General features: G+C 41.1%; 1 protein-coding gene across 1 annotated transcript in view; it reads left to right on the top strand.

Moving 5' to 3' along the window:
- The first annotated feature begins 12602 nt into the window (after positions 1–12602).
- The window catches only part of LOC101846796 (cerebellar degeneration-related protein 2), a 40831-nt gene continuing 39254 nt past the window's right edge, over positions 12603–14179 (top strand). Inside the window, exon 1 of the mRNA XM_005092606.3 lies at positions 12603–13312. Within this exon, the coding sequence (XP_005092663.1) occupies positions 13246–13312 (67 nt within the window). The 5' untranslated portion in view covers positions 12603–13245. The remainder of the gene's footprint in view (positions 13313–14179) is intronic.

The following is a 14179-nucleotide window of genomic DNA, read 5'->3' as shown; positions in this document are numbered from 1 at the left end:
AGTTTCTTATTGCTACCTTCCAGTCACACCTGTGATCTTATAGTAGGTAAGATCTAACACCCAGCCTTCTCGGATAGGGGTGAAAAATCTTAGAAGTTCCATGTGCAAGTGGCGCACCTTAGATATCCTTTGGTGATCCTATATATTCGACAAAAGTAGGCTTCAGCCACAACCCTGGCAAAATTCATATGAAGGGGCAAAACTTTCTGACACCGTAGAATCACGTGTAGACAGGAACCTCCAAAAAATAAGCTGCATTCTGCGCATGCTCACAGAAAATGACCTCGTTTTCGCTGTTCTTATCCAAAACAAAGCAGTCAGGAGACCGGGGGTTGCGCACCCAAACAGATGCGCGGTGGCGCGGTTAGACTCTACATGTAGATCTAGAGTACATCCTGTGGTGCGATATACAGTAAGCGATCTTTTGTGGATATCTCTGGAAGTTACAGGTCGATCTTCATGATTTTTTCACCAGAAGTTAGAAAAACTTCCTCTCTATACGGTGTAGCGCATTACTGTAACAGCAGTTTAAAATTTCTATATGTTGTGGTGGTGTTTGTTTGGTAACGTGTGTCTGGTTTGGTGCGCAAGGTTTCTGGTTTGGTGCAACATATCGTCTTGTTTGGTGCGCAATAGTACCATGTTTACAGCTCTAGATCTAGATCTAGCTCTTTTCTGACACTTTTCATCTTTCTCTATCCTTGCTTTGTCTTCTTTTCCTTGCAAGAAGTTCCTGTACTGACCATAATGGAAGGCCAAGGTCAATTAGGAGCTGTGCGCCCCCTGACAGGAGATTTCCTTACAGGAGATTTCCTTACACCTTGTGTATGTGTTTTGATAATGGATAAAAAGAAAGGTGCTGTGGACACAAGAAGGGGAAAGAAGAAAACAAGAATAAGACTATACCTAGACTAGTATTTTAGAAGGAAAAGGACAAAAAAGAAGAAGAAAAAGACGTGAAAAGAAGAAATTGAAAAAGAAAGGTGCTGTGGACACAAGGAAGTGAAAGAAGAAAACAAGAATTAGACTATACCTAGACTAGTATTCTTTAAGGAAAAGGGCAAAAAAGAAGAAGAAAAAGACATGAAAAGAAGAAATTGAACATTTTGGAGATTATATTTCCATATTAATTAATTTTGACATGAATACATTAACTTATCATCTTCCAATGGCAATATAATGCATCCAAATGGAAGGAAAACAGTCTGTTTCAGTGCACAATGCAGGTCATAGAGAAATAACTTAATAAGTAAAACAAACAAAGGGCCTAGAAGCCACACTATCAATGCCAAATAGCAAAAAAGCCGATATTGCGCACGAAACGGACTGCCCAAATTTGGTCCGCTTCTTCAGTGCGCAACCCTATCTAACACGTTCCTGGGCATTAAGAAGCAGCCTGCGATAGTATTTATCGATTCTAGTATACATTCTACGATACATTAGAGCTAGATTAGCTAGATGTGCTAAATAATCGACTACTCAAGCGCTTAGGGCTTAGTAAATTGATCGATACCGGTTACGAAAACCATTAATATGAAGGGGCAAAACTTTCCGACACCGTAGAATCACGTGTGTTGACAGGAACCTCCAAAACGAAAGTGAAATAAGCTGCATTCTGCGCATGCTCACAGAAAATGACCTCGTTTTCGCTGTTCTTATCCAAAACAAAGCAGGAGACCGGGGGTTGCGCACCAAAACAGTAGCGCGGTGATGCGGGCCTACTCTAGATATGTAGATCTAGATTCTAGATCTAGATCACAAAATGCTGAACCACATCTGACTTGTTGACCCAACAAAAACATTGACCCAGTTTTTTGTCAATCCTCTGCTTAGATTCTTTTCCATTTCTTTGGCTGAGTAGCCTCTTTGCCTACTAAAACTAGATCTAGATTAGTACTAAAGGTCATGTTCATTGAACAAAATTATGCAAACAATAACTAAAGACACAGTCTAATGACGAAACAAAGGATAAAAACGTTAACTGTTTCAGGGCTGCAATCTGGCAACAATGTAAAACCGTTATAAACTGAAACGTTCCAGCAGAAGTAGATTTGGAAGGGAAAACAATAACCAAAACAAACGAGTCACATGGCCACCAGTGTTCGCCATTTTGGATCATCCAATTTGCAGTAAAAAATGACTGGAACTTCTCAAAATACTAAGGTTATTCTGGGCCCCAAAAAATAGATTTGTACTGCATAAACATTTGTTGCAAAAAATTATTAACTGGCAGTATAGGTCGCCCGTGCGGAGCAATTTTACAGACAAGATGTAGATCTCTAGATCTAAATCTAGATAGCTATACATGAGAGTCCAGAGGAGACCCACTTACCACCAGGAGTTGTGGAAAACAACGTTCCACCTGGCGTCGAACTGTAATCTGAGGGAAGCTGAGAAACGTCATTCAGTACCACTCGTCGGATTGCTGGAATTTCTCTTCCCTTGGGAGACTGATCTTGCCCTGCCATAGTAATACGTCCAAACTTAAAGCACCAAATCCAAGACAAATTCAGATCAATCTGAAGCACTCGAAGCAGTCTGTTACAATTTGTTGACAATCAGCAGCTTGTAATGGTAGACAGGTACTCGTACATGGTACATGGCTAAGTTGAGTTTCTGTGCAAAATATTTTTATCTTGTTTAACGTTAACCAAACACTCGTCCACTCAGAAACCATGTCCTTTTAATCTTTTCAAATGTATTAATCCCTAACTTTGCAAACGTTTAGATTTGAATTTTAGCAAGATTTTCCTCACTGTAGTGTTATTTCAGTTTTACTTTTAAAATTCCAAGGCCTAACTGGCACTACTTAACAACCAATAAAAGACAGAGCCAAGAACTTTCATTAACCCTTTCGATTTCACAAAAATTTGACCGAAGTACATGTACATGACTACAACTTGAAGGGAACATTCACTCACGAAAAAAAATATTAATCTGTTTTCCAATACTGATCAAGAATGGTGTTAACTTTTGAAAAAAAAAACTATTCTTAATAATTAGGAGAACGTGTTAGACAAGACAGTGAGTCAGAAATTCATTCTTTGCGTTATAAATTCACATGATGTTCCTAATTTTTATTTCTAAACAAAAACAAAATTTCTCTCGACTATACGTACTGCTCTTGTCGGATTACATTTTGCTAAATGCAGAAAGGGGCATGCATAAGAGGAACTGAAACTACTTCATCCGATATTTCCCAAAAGCGAACATCGATCTGCATGTACCTAATATTTAGTTCAGGTGTGGGTCAAGCGGGGCCAAAAACAATGCTGACATTTGGAGAAAAAAAAACCCCACCTTTATTGTGATGTCGAAATCGGCTGCACATAATTGTGAAGCATCATGGTGAAATCAGGAGCTCATCAATAATGAAATCGATGAAACTGGTATTTTTTTTCACCCGTTTGGCAATTTTTATCGAATTTTTGCTTTATTTTTAAATAGATCTAAATTTTTGTGTAGATTTTTTACTGAAAATATTGATTAAAGGCACACAAAAAAGTGACTTATCAGTTTCCAAAAACTTTCCGGCTATGGAAGTCAGTAAACTTTGGCGTCCATGTTCTCGCTAATTCTACTCCTGCTAAAACCAGGTGACCCCCCACTCCTTCAATAGCAAATATATCGACTTCCATTCAAGATAGATGGGTATTTTTTTCATCAACGCCAAGGAGAATCAAGAGGCAATAATATAATACCAATAACTCCATGTACCCAAACATTGACGAGTGCCTGACTCCACCGCGTTGTGACACAATTATCTATGCTAATTCGTCAGCTTTTTGGGAATTTAAGGTAGAGTCTCGTATACTTTTCATTTCTTTCAATAATGACTTGAAGTGCTGAGCATCGGTTGTCATGAAGTACTTATACTACCAGACTCGTATTTTTGTGAAATTGCGGGATTTAAGGTTCGAGGCACAGCTGGTCCTATGTTGTGTGTCCTTGAGAAAGACACTTTAAACAAATTTTCATTTTTGGTTCGGTCTTAGCGAGGTGGGTGTTAAAATTGGAGATTTTGCCTCTATAATAACCTTTCAGTATTATTTGCAAGCGGTTGTAAATCATAAACAATTTCGCAAGTGCACCCACTGCCGATGTCGCGGCTGCTGTGTTGACAGGTTCCTGAATTCTTCACACATGGAAAAATTCGATAGCTTTTCATCAGCTTCTCCAAATCATTATTGTTTATATTGGAACTCGGATTCAACGAAAACAATGGATTCCCAGATTTTTCTACTCATAAAAATCGATAAAAATAGTTCAGATTCAACGAACACATACATGAATCAGCTCGGATTTAACGAAGTCGTTTGCATGAAGAACAGCTTCCGCTGACTTGGCTTCTCTCATTTTGCTCCCACAACGAACCATATTTATTTTTGGAAACCTGTTTCATGAACTGTTATTCGCTTCGCCTATTGTTTACATCTTATGCGACCAATCAGCGGCCTTCTTTCATATCAAAACACATGTTGTTAGTAAGCACAAATGTCTTAGCATGAGTCGGGGTCGGACGGGCGGCCAGCACACGTGTGACTGTGTGTGTGTGGGGGGGGGGGGGGGGGAGACACAATTTAGCGGTCCGGGTGAGGAACTTAGGTAAAGATACAAAACGCGTCACAGATTTTTTTCCCAAGTTACTGATCACCGTTACAATGATACGCTGGTCTGGACATAAATCTACGTAGGCCGAATGAACTGAGCGCTGGACTGTAGAATCAAACGTTGCCGTACAGAGCAACAAAACTTGTTCGGCAAATACAATGTAGTACCAGAGAGGGTTTTCAGTATTACTGTAAACTCTCTGGTAGTACGTTCTAGAGTCTGGTGGTAGATGAAACGAGCATTCATTTGAACGAATCGGCCCTTTTGCACAGTACATGTAAGTGTTTGATAGAGTTCAGTGTGTTTTCCTAGAATTGCCCAGCATTTCTTGAGTATAACATCAAAGAAACGAAAATGCCTCTCATCTGAAACCAAACTACTTTTGATTGAGAAAGTCGAATACATTATTTAATAATACTTGCTCTGTGTCTGTAATTATCTCCACACAAAACCTCATGTCTGCTATAACGAACAATTGGATTCAACGAAATTGAAGGTCTGGCCCGACGACTTCGTTGAATCAAAGTTCCACTGTATTATTGCATTCTGTGAGTGTCAAAAGGGGGGAGAATCTGACCCTGACTTTGCAACGTCATCTTACTTGTAGGCTACTTGCCATGTGATTTGCTGTTTTCATCTGATGGATCGCAGTGACGTCCGTTGGATTGTAGGCCTAAAGAGGGTCGGGCCTGCTGACAAACATTGATATCGCTCTGTTTATAAAGGAAGCATAATGACTGAAAAGACAGAGACACACGTACATCTAAAGGCAACGTGAAAATACTATAATACATTCAAAAGTATTACAACCTTGTAATGATTTGTGTCCTTTGGTTTATTTTGCTCAGCATAAAAAGTTTTTGGCTCCGATCAAAGGTAGTATCTGTTCTCCGCTACTCCTCCGGCCTTGTGCCCCCTGGTTTAGCGAGGCAGGTACTACCCGAGGCACTCCGAGGGACGGAGAAATCTGACCCTCCTTTATATCGGGAGGACGGTTATCGTCCACTAATTTCAAAAAAAAAAAAATTTTAAAGTTTTTATGTTGAGCAAAATGTCCTGTGACGTTTTGGTTGAATAGTGCACCCTCCCAGTGAACCATTCATTATTAAAATAGATCTACCTCTTTTGCTTTCCATCCACAACAAGATTCGAAAATTCCGCTTCTTGATATGGTCCCAGTCTCTTGACAGTGAGCTTAGCTTCACGTAATAAAGAACTAAAGCGAGTTTTCAATACGTAGTATCCGCAATACATAGGTGCTAGCATGCTGCATCGAGAACCAAATTTGAGATTCCAATAAATTATTCAAAACTACCTCAACTAACTGATACAATACAAAGGAACTTACTTCATTTATCGTCTGATCCCTACGAGCAGAACACAAGTGCATACTGTACACAGTTAACACGCTCAAAACTTCATTCAAGTGTATGCCCCCCCCCCCCCCCCCCCCCCACACACACACACACACATACGGTCGCTTTTGAGCACAAAAGGGGGCTATCCCGAAAAATGCTGTTTTGAGAAAATCGAAAGTAATGTTTTTGCCCCTTGTTCAGTTTCTTTAAAATACAAGGAGAGTTTTCTCTATAACCAAACAAATATATACCAATGAAACCAAACTTCTCCTATAGGTAGGACAATCCCCACTTTTGGCGCAGGTCAAAATTTCTGAAAACCCCCGAAATCTGGGTTAGCCCGCTTGTTCTAAAGCCCGGTTATACGTAACGATAAATTGTATTAGATTCGTCGTATGAGAGAACTGTCCGTTTGGTTGAACTGTCTTGTCTGTTTACACGTTCCAATCTATCGTACAGTTTTCTTTCGATCGAGGAGATTCCTGGTCATAAAGCCACCATGTCTCTTTGCGACGACAGCGATTTGCCTGTCGTACTCTATGTGAAGGTTTCGAGCTCTGGCCCTAATGAATAAAAGGCGAACACTGTACATCTAGATCACGAGAATACCCCCCCCCCCCTCCTTTCCCTGTACATTCTGATATAGCTGAACCGTGTCTTTAGAAAAGGGTAGCCACCATTATACTGTATCGTGTTGTGCATAGAAGTAGAAGCTTTGACTTGACTGCAGATGTGCAACGCACCGAGTGACCTTGATGCACAGTTTCACCCTTGACGATCAACTGAATTATAAAATTGCTAAAATGTACATAATAACACACCAAATCAGGTTCTTCGCGGACAACTATGCTTGAGTGAGACGCTGATTCCGAATATGAAATCAGTTTTTACCTACGATATCCTGGGTTTAGTTCTGCGCGGCGGCAAATTTCGAAGTGAATCTACGTCACAGCGCGTCTTAGTCCGAACGCCAGATGAAAAAGCTTGTTTTGCGTTATAAAGTTTTTTTCTTTGGTGATTCTAACAGAGTTTTCATTGCTGATCTCAAATCTAATGGGGGCCAAATGCTAAACTTTGGGCATTTTTGTTTAAAAGTGAAAATCCAAGATGGCCGCCAAAGAATTTCGAGTAAAAGATGTTGTGAGGGATATCATGCATTTAAAGACATGAAAATGTACAAACTTAATTAAATAGCATTCAGTGTGACAAAAGTAACCACTCTTGATGAAATACACATCAAATATTCGATAAAACAGCAACTTCAAAGAAAACAAGATGGCCACCATATAGTTTTCATAAATGTGCTGATCCGCAATACACTTGAAATCGTCGCATTAAAATCACGACCTCGCATGGATAAGTTCTTCCTCGTGGCAGAGGGCGACACACACACACACACACACACACACACACACACACACACACACACACACACATATATATATATATATATATATATATATATATATATATATATATATATATATATATATAGAGAGAGAGAGAGAGAGAGAGAGAGAGAGAGAGAGAGAGAGAGAGAGAGAGAGAGAGAGAGAGAGAGAGAGAGAGAGAGAGAGAGAGAGAGAGAGAGAGAGAGAGAGAGAGAGAGAGAGAGAGAGAGAGAGAGAGAGACTACAATATTACTTTAAAGTATTTCATCAAAAACGTGTGGATGCAGGCGCTGCATGGATCGGAGATAGTAAAGATAGTAGAGAGCATAGTTGACGTTCCAGGCTCAAAGATGTAGGGGAACATCTTTTCCACAGCAAACAAGTGAAGAGTCCAGTCAGCTTCTCTCTCAGCCCGAACAAAGGCCATCACAATGAAGGAGTACTCAACCCAAAGTCATGTGGTTTTGCTCTGGGTGCTTTTGGTGGCGAGACATTGCGTGAGTGCAGCCATGGTGTGCACGTTAGTTTTGGAGAGAATGGGTCGCAGTAACTACTCAACAAGAAGTCTCAATGCTTTTACATTTTGTGGGTATTTTTTCCGGGTCAACATTTTTGGCACCCCCACAAATGCAGAGCCAAGTATGTCTTCAATGCCACTTCCTCCCATCAGGTATCCCACAGCACTAACAAAACTCCTCAGCATGTGCATACCACCAAGTCTCGGGATGAACTTCTGAAACTGTTCCTTGTCAACCCATGTGATGTGGACAAGTTCTTTGTACAGCTGGTAGTCACTGGTGAATATTGTCCATCCATGACCAGTGAGCTGTGTCAGACCATTGGCTTCAACCAATGCTGTCTTCACGGTGTCTGGCTCAGATGGGATAATGTCCAGGAATGGGCTGTACATCACATCTGTCTTTGGTTGGGGTTGTTGTTCTGCACTGCGGGTACGTTGTGTGTTGTAACCTCCATACTCAGGTCTTGCATCTTCGCCGAGTGCCTGTTTAAAAAATGGCAGATCTTGAGTTGCAGTTCTATTCAGAGAAGCCTGTCGTGTGGCAAGAAAGACCAGAGATGAGACATGTCGCAGGCTCAGTTCTTCCGGCATAAGTGGTCTCGTGTTTCCTGTGTACCGTTGAACTGCAACGTCACCAAGTGTCAGATTATCGGACTTGGTTTCTGTTTTGCTGAGACGCCTGATGGCTGGAATATCTTGCATTTCCCACACTTGCTCTGACTTCTGCGTGTTGGCTTGTGCCAGTATCTTTGCTGAGCCGTGCGTTGATTTCTGGCCTTTTGGAAATGATATCTGCGTGTCAAAGTTGTCAGCTACAACTTGAACAAGTCCATGTTTACTGTCAAAGTAGGCCAGTCCTCGTGGAACAGATGCCATAGCAACAGTAGCTGAACACCGAAAGCGCCTTAGTTCGTCGCATGAGGTGGTGACTCCATACGTGTGAAGCCCGTCTATAAATTTCCTCTGTCGACTCAACAGAACACAAAATCCAAGTTGCAAGTTTGTGAAATAGTTGCTGACTGTACTCGTAACAGTGTGGCCGATCATTGCTGCTGGCAGTGTAGAATCCAGTTTGGGGTCTTTGGCTGCAAGGACCGATAGCAAAGGCTGCACTCATTCATGACAAATCCCCTAGGCAGACGAATTGGGGACGTATGGCGATTGTTCTTTGGACATTCTGCTTTGATCACACTAACCAAGCATGATATGGCTCGTCCATCGCAGTCTCCTTCATCATTTACAATACGCATCTAGACTGAAGCCGTGCTCCTGAAGAAGAGGATGGAAGCCACACCTGGTGAGACAGGATCAGCAATTCTGGATGTAGCTTCTCAGATACATGGTTCAGGAGTGTACATCGCGATTTGTCTCCCCCCCCCCCCTCAAGTTCAATATAGCGTTCATGGACTTCCACACTATTCCACATTCGTGATTTGTTTCATCGAATGTCGTCAACCAGCATACCGAAGACATAGTCATGCTTTTTAGGTGAGCTAGTTGATTGCGTTGGATAGTTTGTGTAGAACCAGGAGTGGCAGTCTCTCTGATACCTAGCGTCTGCTAAATCACTGACTGTTGATGACACACGGAAGCTGACATCCATTCCCCATTTGTCCCCACGTTCCTTGGCACGTTTTTTTTGTAGTTCTTCTTTGGTGATCTTCCTCCCTTTCTCCTCTCCAGTTCGGCATAATAAGTAGGCTTTTTCCAACGATCTGGGTGTTTTCGGGAGTATCAGTCAGCATGCTTCTCCACACACAAAAAAAAACAATGTTCGTGAAAATGAAACGAACTAGTACTGCCCCTATGACGTTTGAGTTCTTCTTCAAAAAGTTCCTCAGTCTTTTGCTTTAGTAAAAATCGCTTATTATGGTCTCTGGAACAATGTGTGCTCACACAGTTCTTGTGACGCAGTATAAACTCAGCATCATCTGAAAGTCTCTGACTGAGTCCATCATCTCGTTGCCGGCTTTCTTCTAGTAGACCACTAATCCGTCTCGATTTGTTTGATCAGCGATGGGTTCTTTATCGCCTCAGTATGAGTTTAAAAGTAATTGAGAGAGACACTGTGTGTATGCATGTGCATGAACCAGCCGGATCGCATCACGTCCTCGTGGTGACGTAGCGGTTTCCTACATTCTTTGTTTCTACGGAGGTGTGGTGTGACGAAGCACTGTCTGCCAATGTCTTCTTCCTTTGCTAGCTGAGTCCATATTACAGCAGGCCGTGCGGGGCACCTTTCGGTGCATCCTGTGACATCACGGCGAGAGGAGCTATATAATTAGTGTTACGCCTAGTACCCTCGCGCGAATCTTGGTCGACTCGTACATGGTATAGAGGTGGGTAAAATCCGGATAAACTATCCGGATAACCTGATAATTCTCAATGAAATATTATCTGAACTCAGACTCTAAACTCTCTTTCCTGACCCGTTGGCCGCAGTGAGTGTACCTATTTGTTGATGAAGTAATGCTAACCTGTTTATCTAAGAGATTTTGTCGAAGCGGTTCATAACATATTATTTGCCGAAGAGGTGTACTAACATATTATTATTATCCGTATTTTGGTAAAGCGACTCATTACCCAGCCCTAGTCGCTCCTTCATCATTCTTACATGATACATGTTGGTGTATTTCAACCAGCAGAAAAAACTATGCCCATAAGATACAAGTTGGCCCCCGACTGATATGAAGTCTAGAGACCCCGAGGAAGCAGAATCACCAAAGAAAAAAACGTTGTGATGAAAAACAAGGTTCTAGTACTTTATATAGACCCGGCTCTCGGACTATCTCCCTCAAGTCTGACCGTGATCGCACGGAAAATATCAAGCTGGGCTTGATTTCTCGACCGAGTCTCCAAACCATCGTTCAATCGTCCAAATTGTGTACAATTTTGTGGTTACACCAAACGATTTATCGTATGATCGCTAGATCGTCCAGTTTTTGTACAATAATTTATCGTTACGTGTAAACGGGCCTTGAAAAGCGACAAACAATCTGAACGCACTGACACCATCATTTATTTAACTAAAGAAAACACACAGAGCCAATGAAAAAAAGGCGGGGGGGGGGGGGGGGGGCGCTTTTGTCTAGTATTGCGAGGATGTAAAAACTAGATCAAGAGTGCAGCCATGCCAAGGCACGTCCCACAAGGCAGCTTCAGCCCCCGAGCCTAATAGAACCATCAGTTTCTTTGTCTCGGCCTAGAGCCATGCAAGATCAGTAGGCCCCACCCCAGTAGTTAGCATAATTTGGCATGTCTGTGGGAACCTAAGCGCCGAGGCTTAAGGGATAAACCAATGAAATTTCAGTCATCCAGTCGGAAGAAGCTCTTGGTTGGATGGAGCTACATTCGTATTTCACGTAGGCCTATAGATTATCTAGATCTAATAATATTATTATTATAGTAAATAGTTGTCGACACACAGACCAATCAGATCTCCTTTCAAGTTATTGTGCCTCTGACTGGGGTTTCATTTAGGTGTTCGTGGAGTTTCGCTTTTTATCTTGATACGCACTGTTATGTTTTGTCTCTTTCAAAGATTAAAAAAATAGTTTTATTTTGATTTTAGCCAAAGGAGTAGCTTTTTGCTTGAGAAACCCAGGTGGGGCTGAAGCTGCGAGCTCCATCCTTCAGGACCTCTATACGTTCTTATACTATCCCTCTGGCCGTCTAGCTCAGGACAATACCGATGGATCAGACCTAGACGGTCAGAGGATAGTATAAGAACGTATAGGATCAGACGCATCCCATTAGTAACCTCCGCACAAACCAAGATAAAGTTTCCTAAGTTTATCCTGTTCTAGATCTACCTCAGGACGCGAATAAAGCCTGGACAAAGTAACCCAACGGGCGGAAAACAATAGCTTTCACATAAGAAACGTTATCTGAGAAAGAATTGGGGATTAACATAATGAAACAAGATTACTGTGTAAAAACAAACAAACAACAACAACAAACAAACAAACAAACAAACAAAACAAAACAAACTGGAGTTGCCATTCTATGATTTTTTCATTGTTCACGCAACGCTATCAAAAGACCACGGACAAGAGAATTCCATACATTTTATAGTGAATGAAAGTACGAGAGAGACACCCCTCCCGTGTACCCCACTTTACACACTGGAAATCCCCTAAGATGTCCAAGACCCTTATGTCCATTCAGGTGTCCCAAAAACTGCATTTGTCGTTTCCTGGTTGTTTTTAACACTGAGCGTCCCTCGTGGGCTTCATCAATCACTACCTCAGTTGATTTCTTTTCCTTCCACGAAACTCTTAGCAGTCTCCTAAGAAACCACATTTCTGTTACTTCTATTCTATTTTCACTTTCTTTAGTGATTGCCCAGCATTCACAGCCATATAGATCTAGAAGGGTTGACCATGATATATAATTTCAGAACTTTCATTTTGGTGGTCTTTGAGATGTTTCTATTTTTCAGGACTGGGCTCATTTGATTGAAACTAGCCTTGGCCTTTGTAATTTTCCGTTTTATTTCTGTGGAACAATTGGTATCAGATGTTATCATATTTCCTAGATATTTAAACTCATAATCTTTTTATTTAAAAAAAAGGCAGTTTATCGAATAAATACATGCCATATGTTTTTGGTGTGCCATAGAATACGGTATGGTGTTCCATACAAAGATAGGCAACCATTAAAAATGTTGCCGACGTAGCGCTCGACACGAGGAGCGCGAGTTATCGCATCTTCCGTCTTCCACTTGTCCACGTTCGCTCGCTGTGTTCAAAAGGCTGTGTGGCGTATGGCTGTGGTGTGGGTTGGGTTCTTGACTAGCCTCTCGCTGGACTAGGAGGCCTAGGGTTCGCCCGTGTTGGAACCATGACGCAGTGCTAGGCTAGTGCTTATCATCATAGCTTAGATCTAACTTATATGCATGCGAGAAGACTTCAAGAAATCAAGTGGGCATTGGGTATTTGTGTTTTCCAGGAAAGCGGGAGCACTGTTTGGATGCATCGCAGCTTCCCATTAGCCTACTGTGTTGTGTGTGATTTGTGGTCTATGGATTTACGCACAGGGTATCGGTCGGCAGAAGATGATAGAGACGTGAGTGTGTTTGTTATTGATCAGGCTCCCTGAGCCACGAGATATGACCTCGCGCGTTCTGCTTGCGATCTGTGTTGAAAGTGATTGTAATAATTAAAGAGTGATAAGAGGTCTAGATTCTAGATCTAGATCTAGAGCTGTAAATTGTTTCGTCCTTTGTTGGGTGGGTTACTGAGTGAAGACAAATTCGTGGGTTCTGTGTAACAGTGAAACCGTTAGGCTGTTTCCCCTCCTATTGGGATGCCCTGAATGTGAACCCAGACTGTCGATGTGCCAGTGAAAAATTTCGTCTGCGATCATGGATTCTGATGACTTCTTCCCTGGAGGCGGGGAGGATGTTGTGGATGAAGAGTGGTATGAAAAAAGTAAGTTCCAGCATCATTTTAAAAATTCTTGTCATAGATCTACTCCCATTAAATCTTTTTTTCTCTATGAGTTTGATTTGCCTCTACTCTAGATCTCTAATCTAGATCTGTACTCTCTCTTTCTGCGTAGCCTGCATGTAATAATGTCGTTGTTATCATATATTATATTATCATACGTAGATCTAGATCTAGATTCTAGTAGGCCCTATCTTATTTAGATCAATATATAAATCTAGAAATATCTAGATAGATCTAAATCTAGAAATCTAGATCTATATCATTATCATATATAAAATCAACTCAGCCTAGTCTTGTTCTTACTGATCGAAAAACTTACTAGGCCGCCTACATGTGGCAAAATTTCTTTTTATTATAATCTCAATGCGAAGTTTTTGTTTGTTTCTTTTTTATATTGTCTGTTATTGCTTTCATCAGTTTGGGGCAAGCCTACCAAGGTCAATACGAATTGAATGAAAATTAAAATCGACAGGGTTAGACCACAAATTACTGGTGATTGGACACTCACTCAGGGCTCCCCTTTTCAGGCCAACTTAAGAGGTTCCTTCACCCTTTGGTTTTCTATCTTAAGATTTAAACCCTTGGTTTAGAAACTGAAAGGGTTGTTGGTTTTTTGTTTATATGTCTGACAAACTAGATCTAACCCTGAAAAGTCAATTTCCTAATTTCATTGTTAGAATTTTTGCATGTAAACATTTAACTCACACACACATTCACACACAAAGTGAACATGACTATGATTGAATGCTAACGATTTTTTAATAAAATAAAGGTTTCAATGTAACAACAAGAAATAAATATGAGTAATTTTGCCAAGAATTAGATCTATGGTTGTGTTCACTTGGAAAG

The sequence above is a fragment of the Aplysia californica genome, unplaced genomic scaffold (assembly GCF_000002075.1).
Source record: "Aplysia californica isolate F4 #8 unplaced genomic scaffold, AplCal3.0 scaffold00049, whole genome shotgun sequence".
Taxonomy (NCBI): Eukaryota; Metazoa; Mollusca; class Gastropoda; order Aplysiida; family Aplysiidae; genus Aplysia; species Aplysia californica.
The sequence above is the reverse complement of the archived record's forward strand: the minus strand, read 5'-3'. Positions and strand labels throughout refer to the sequence as shown.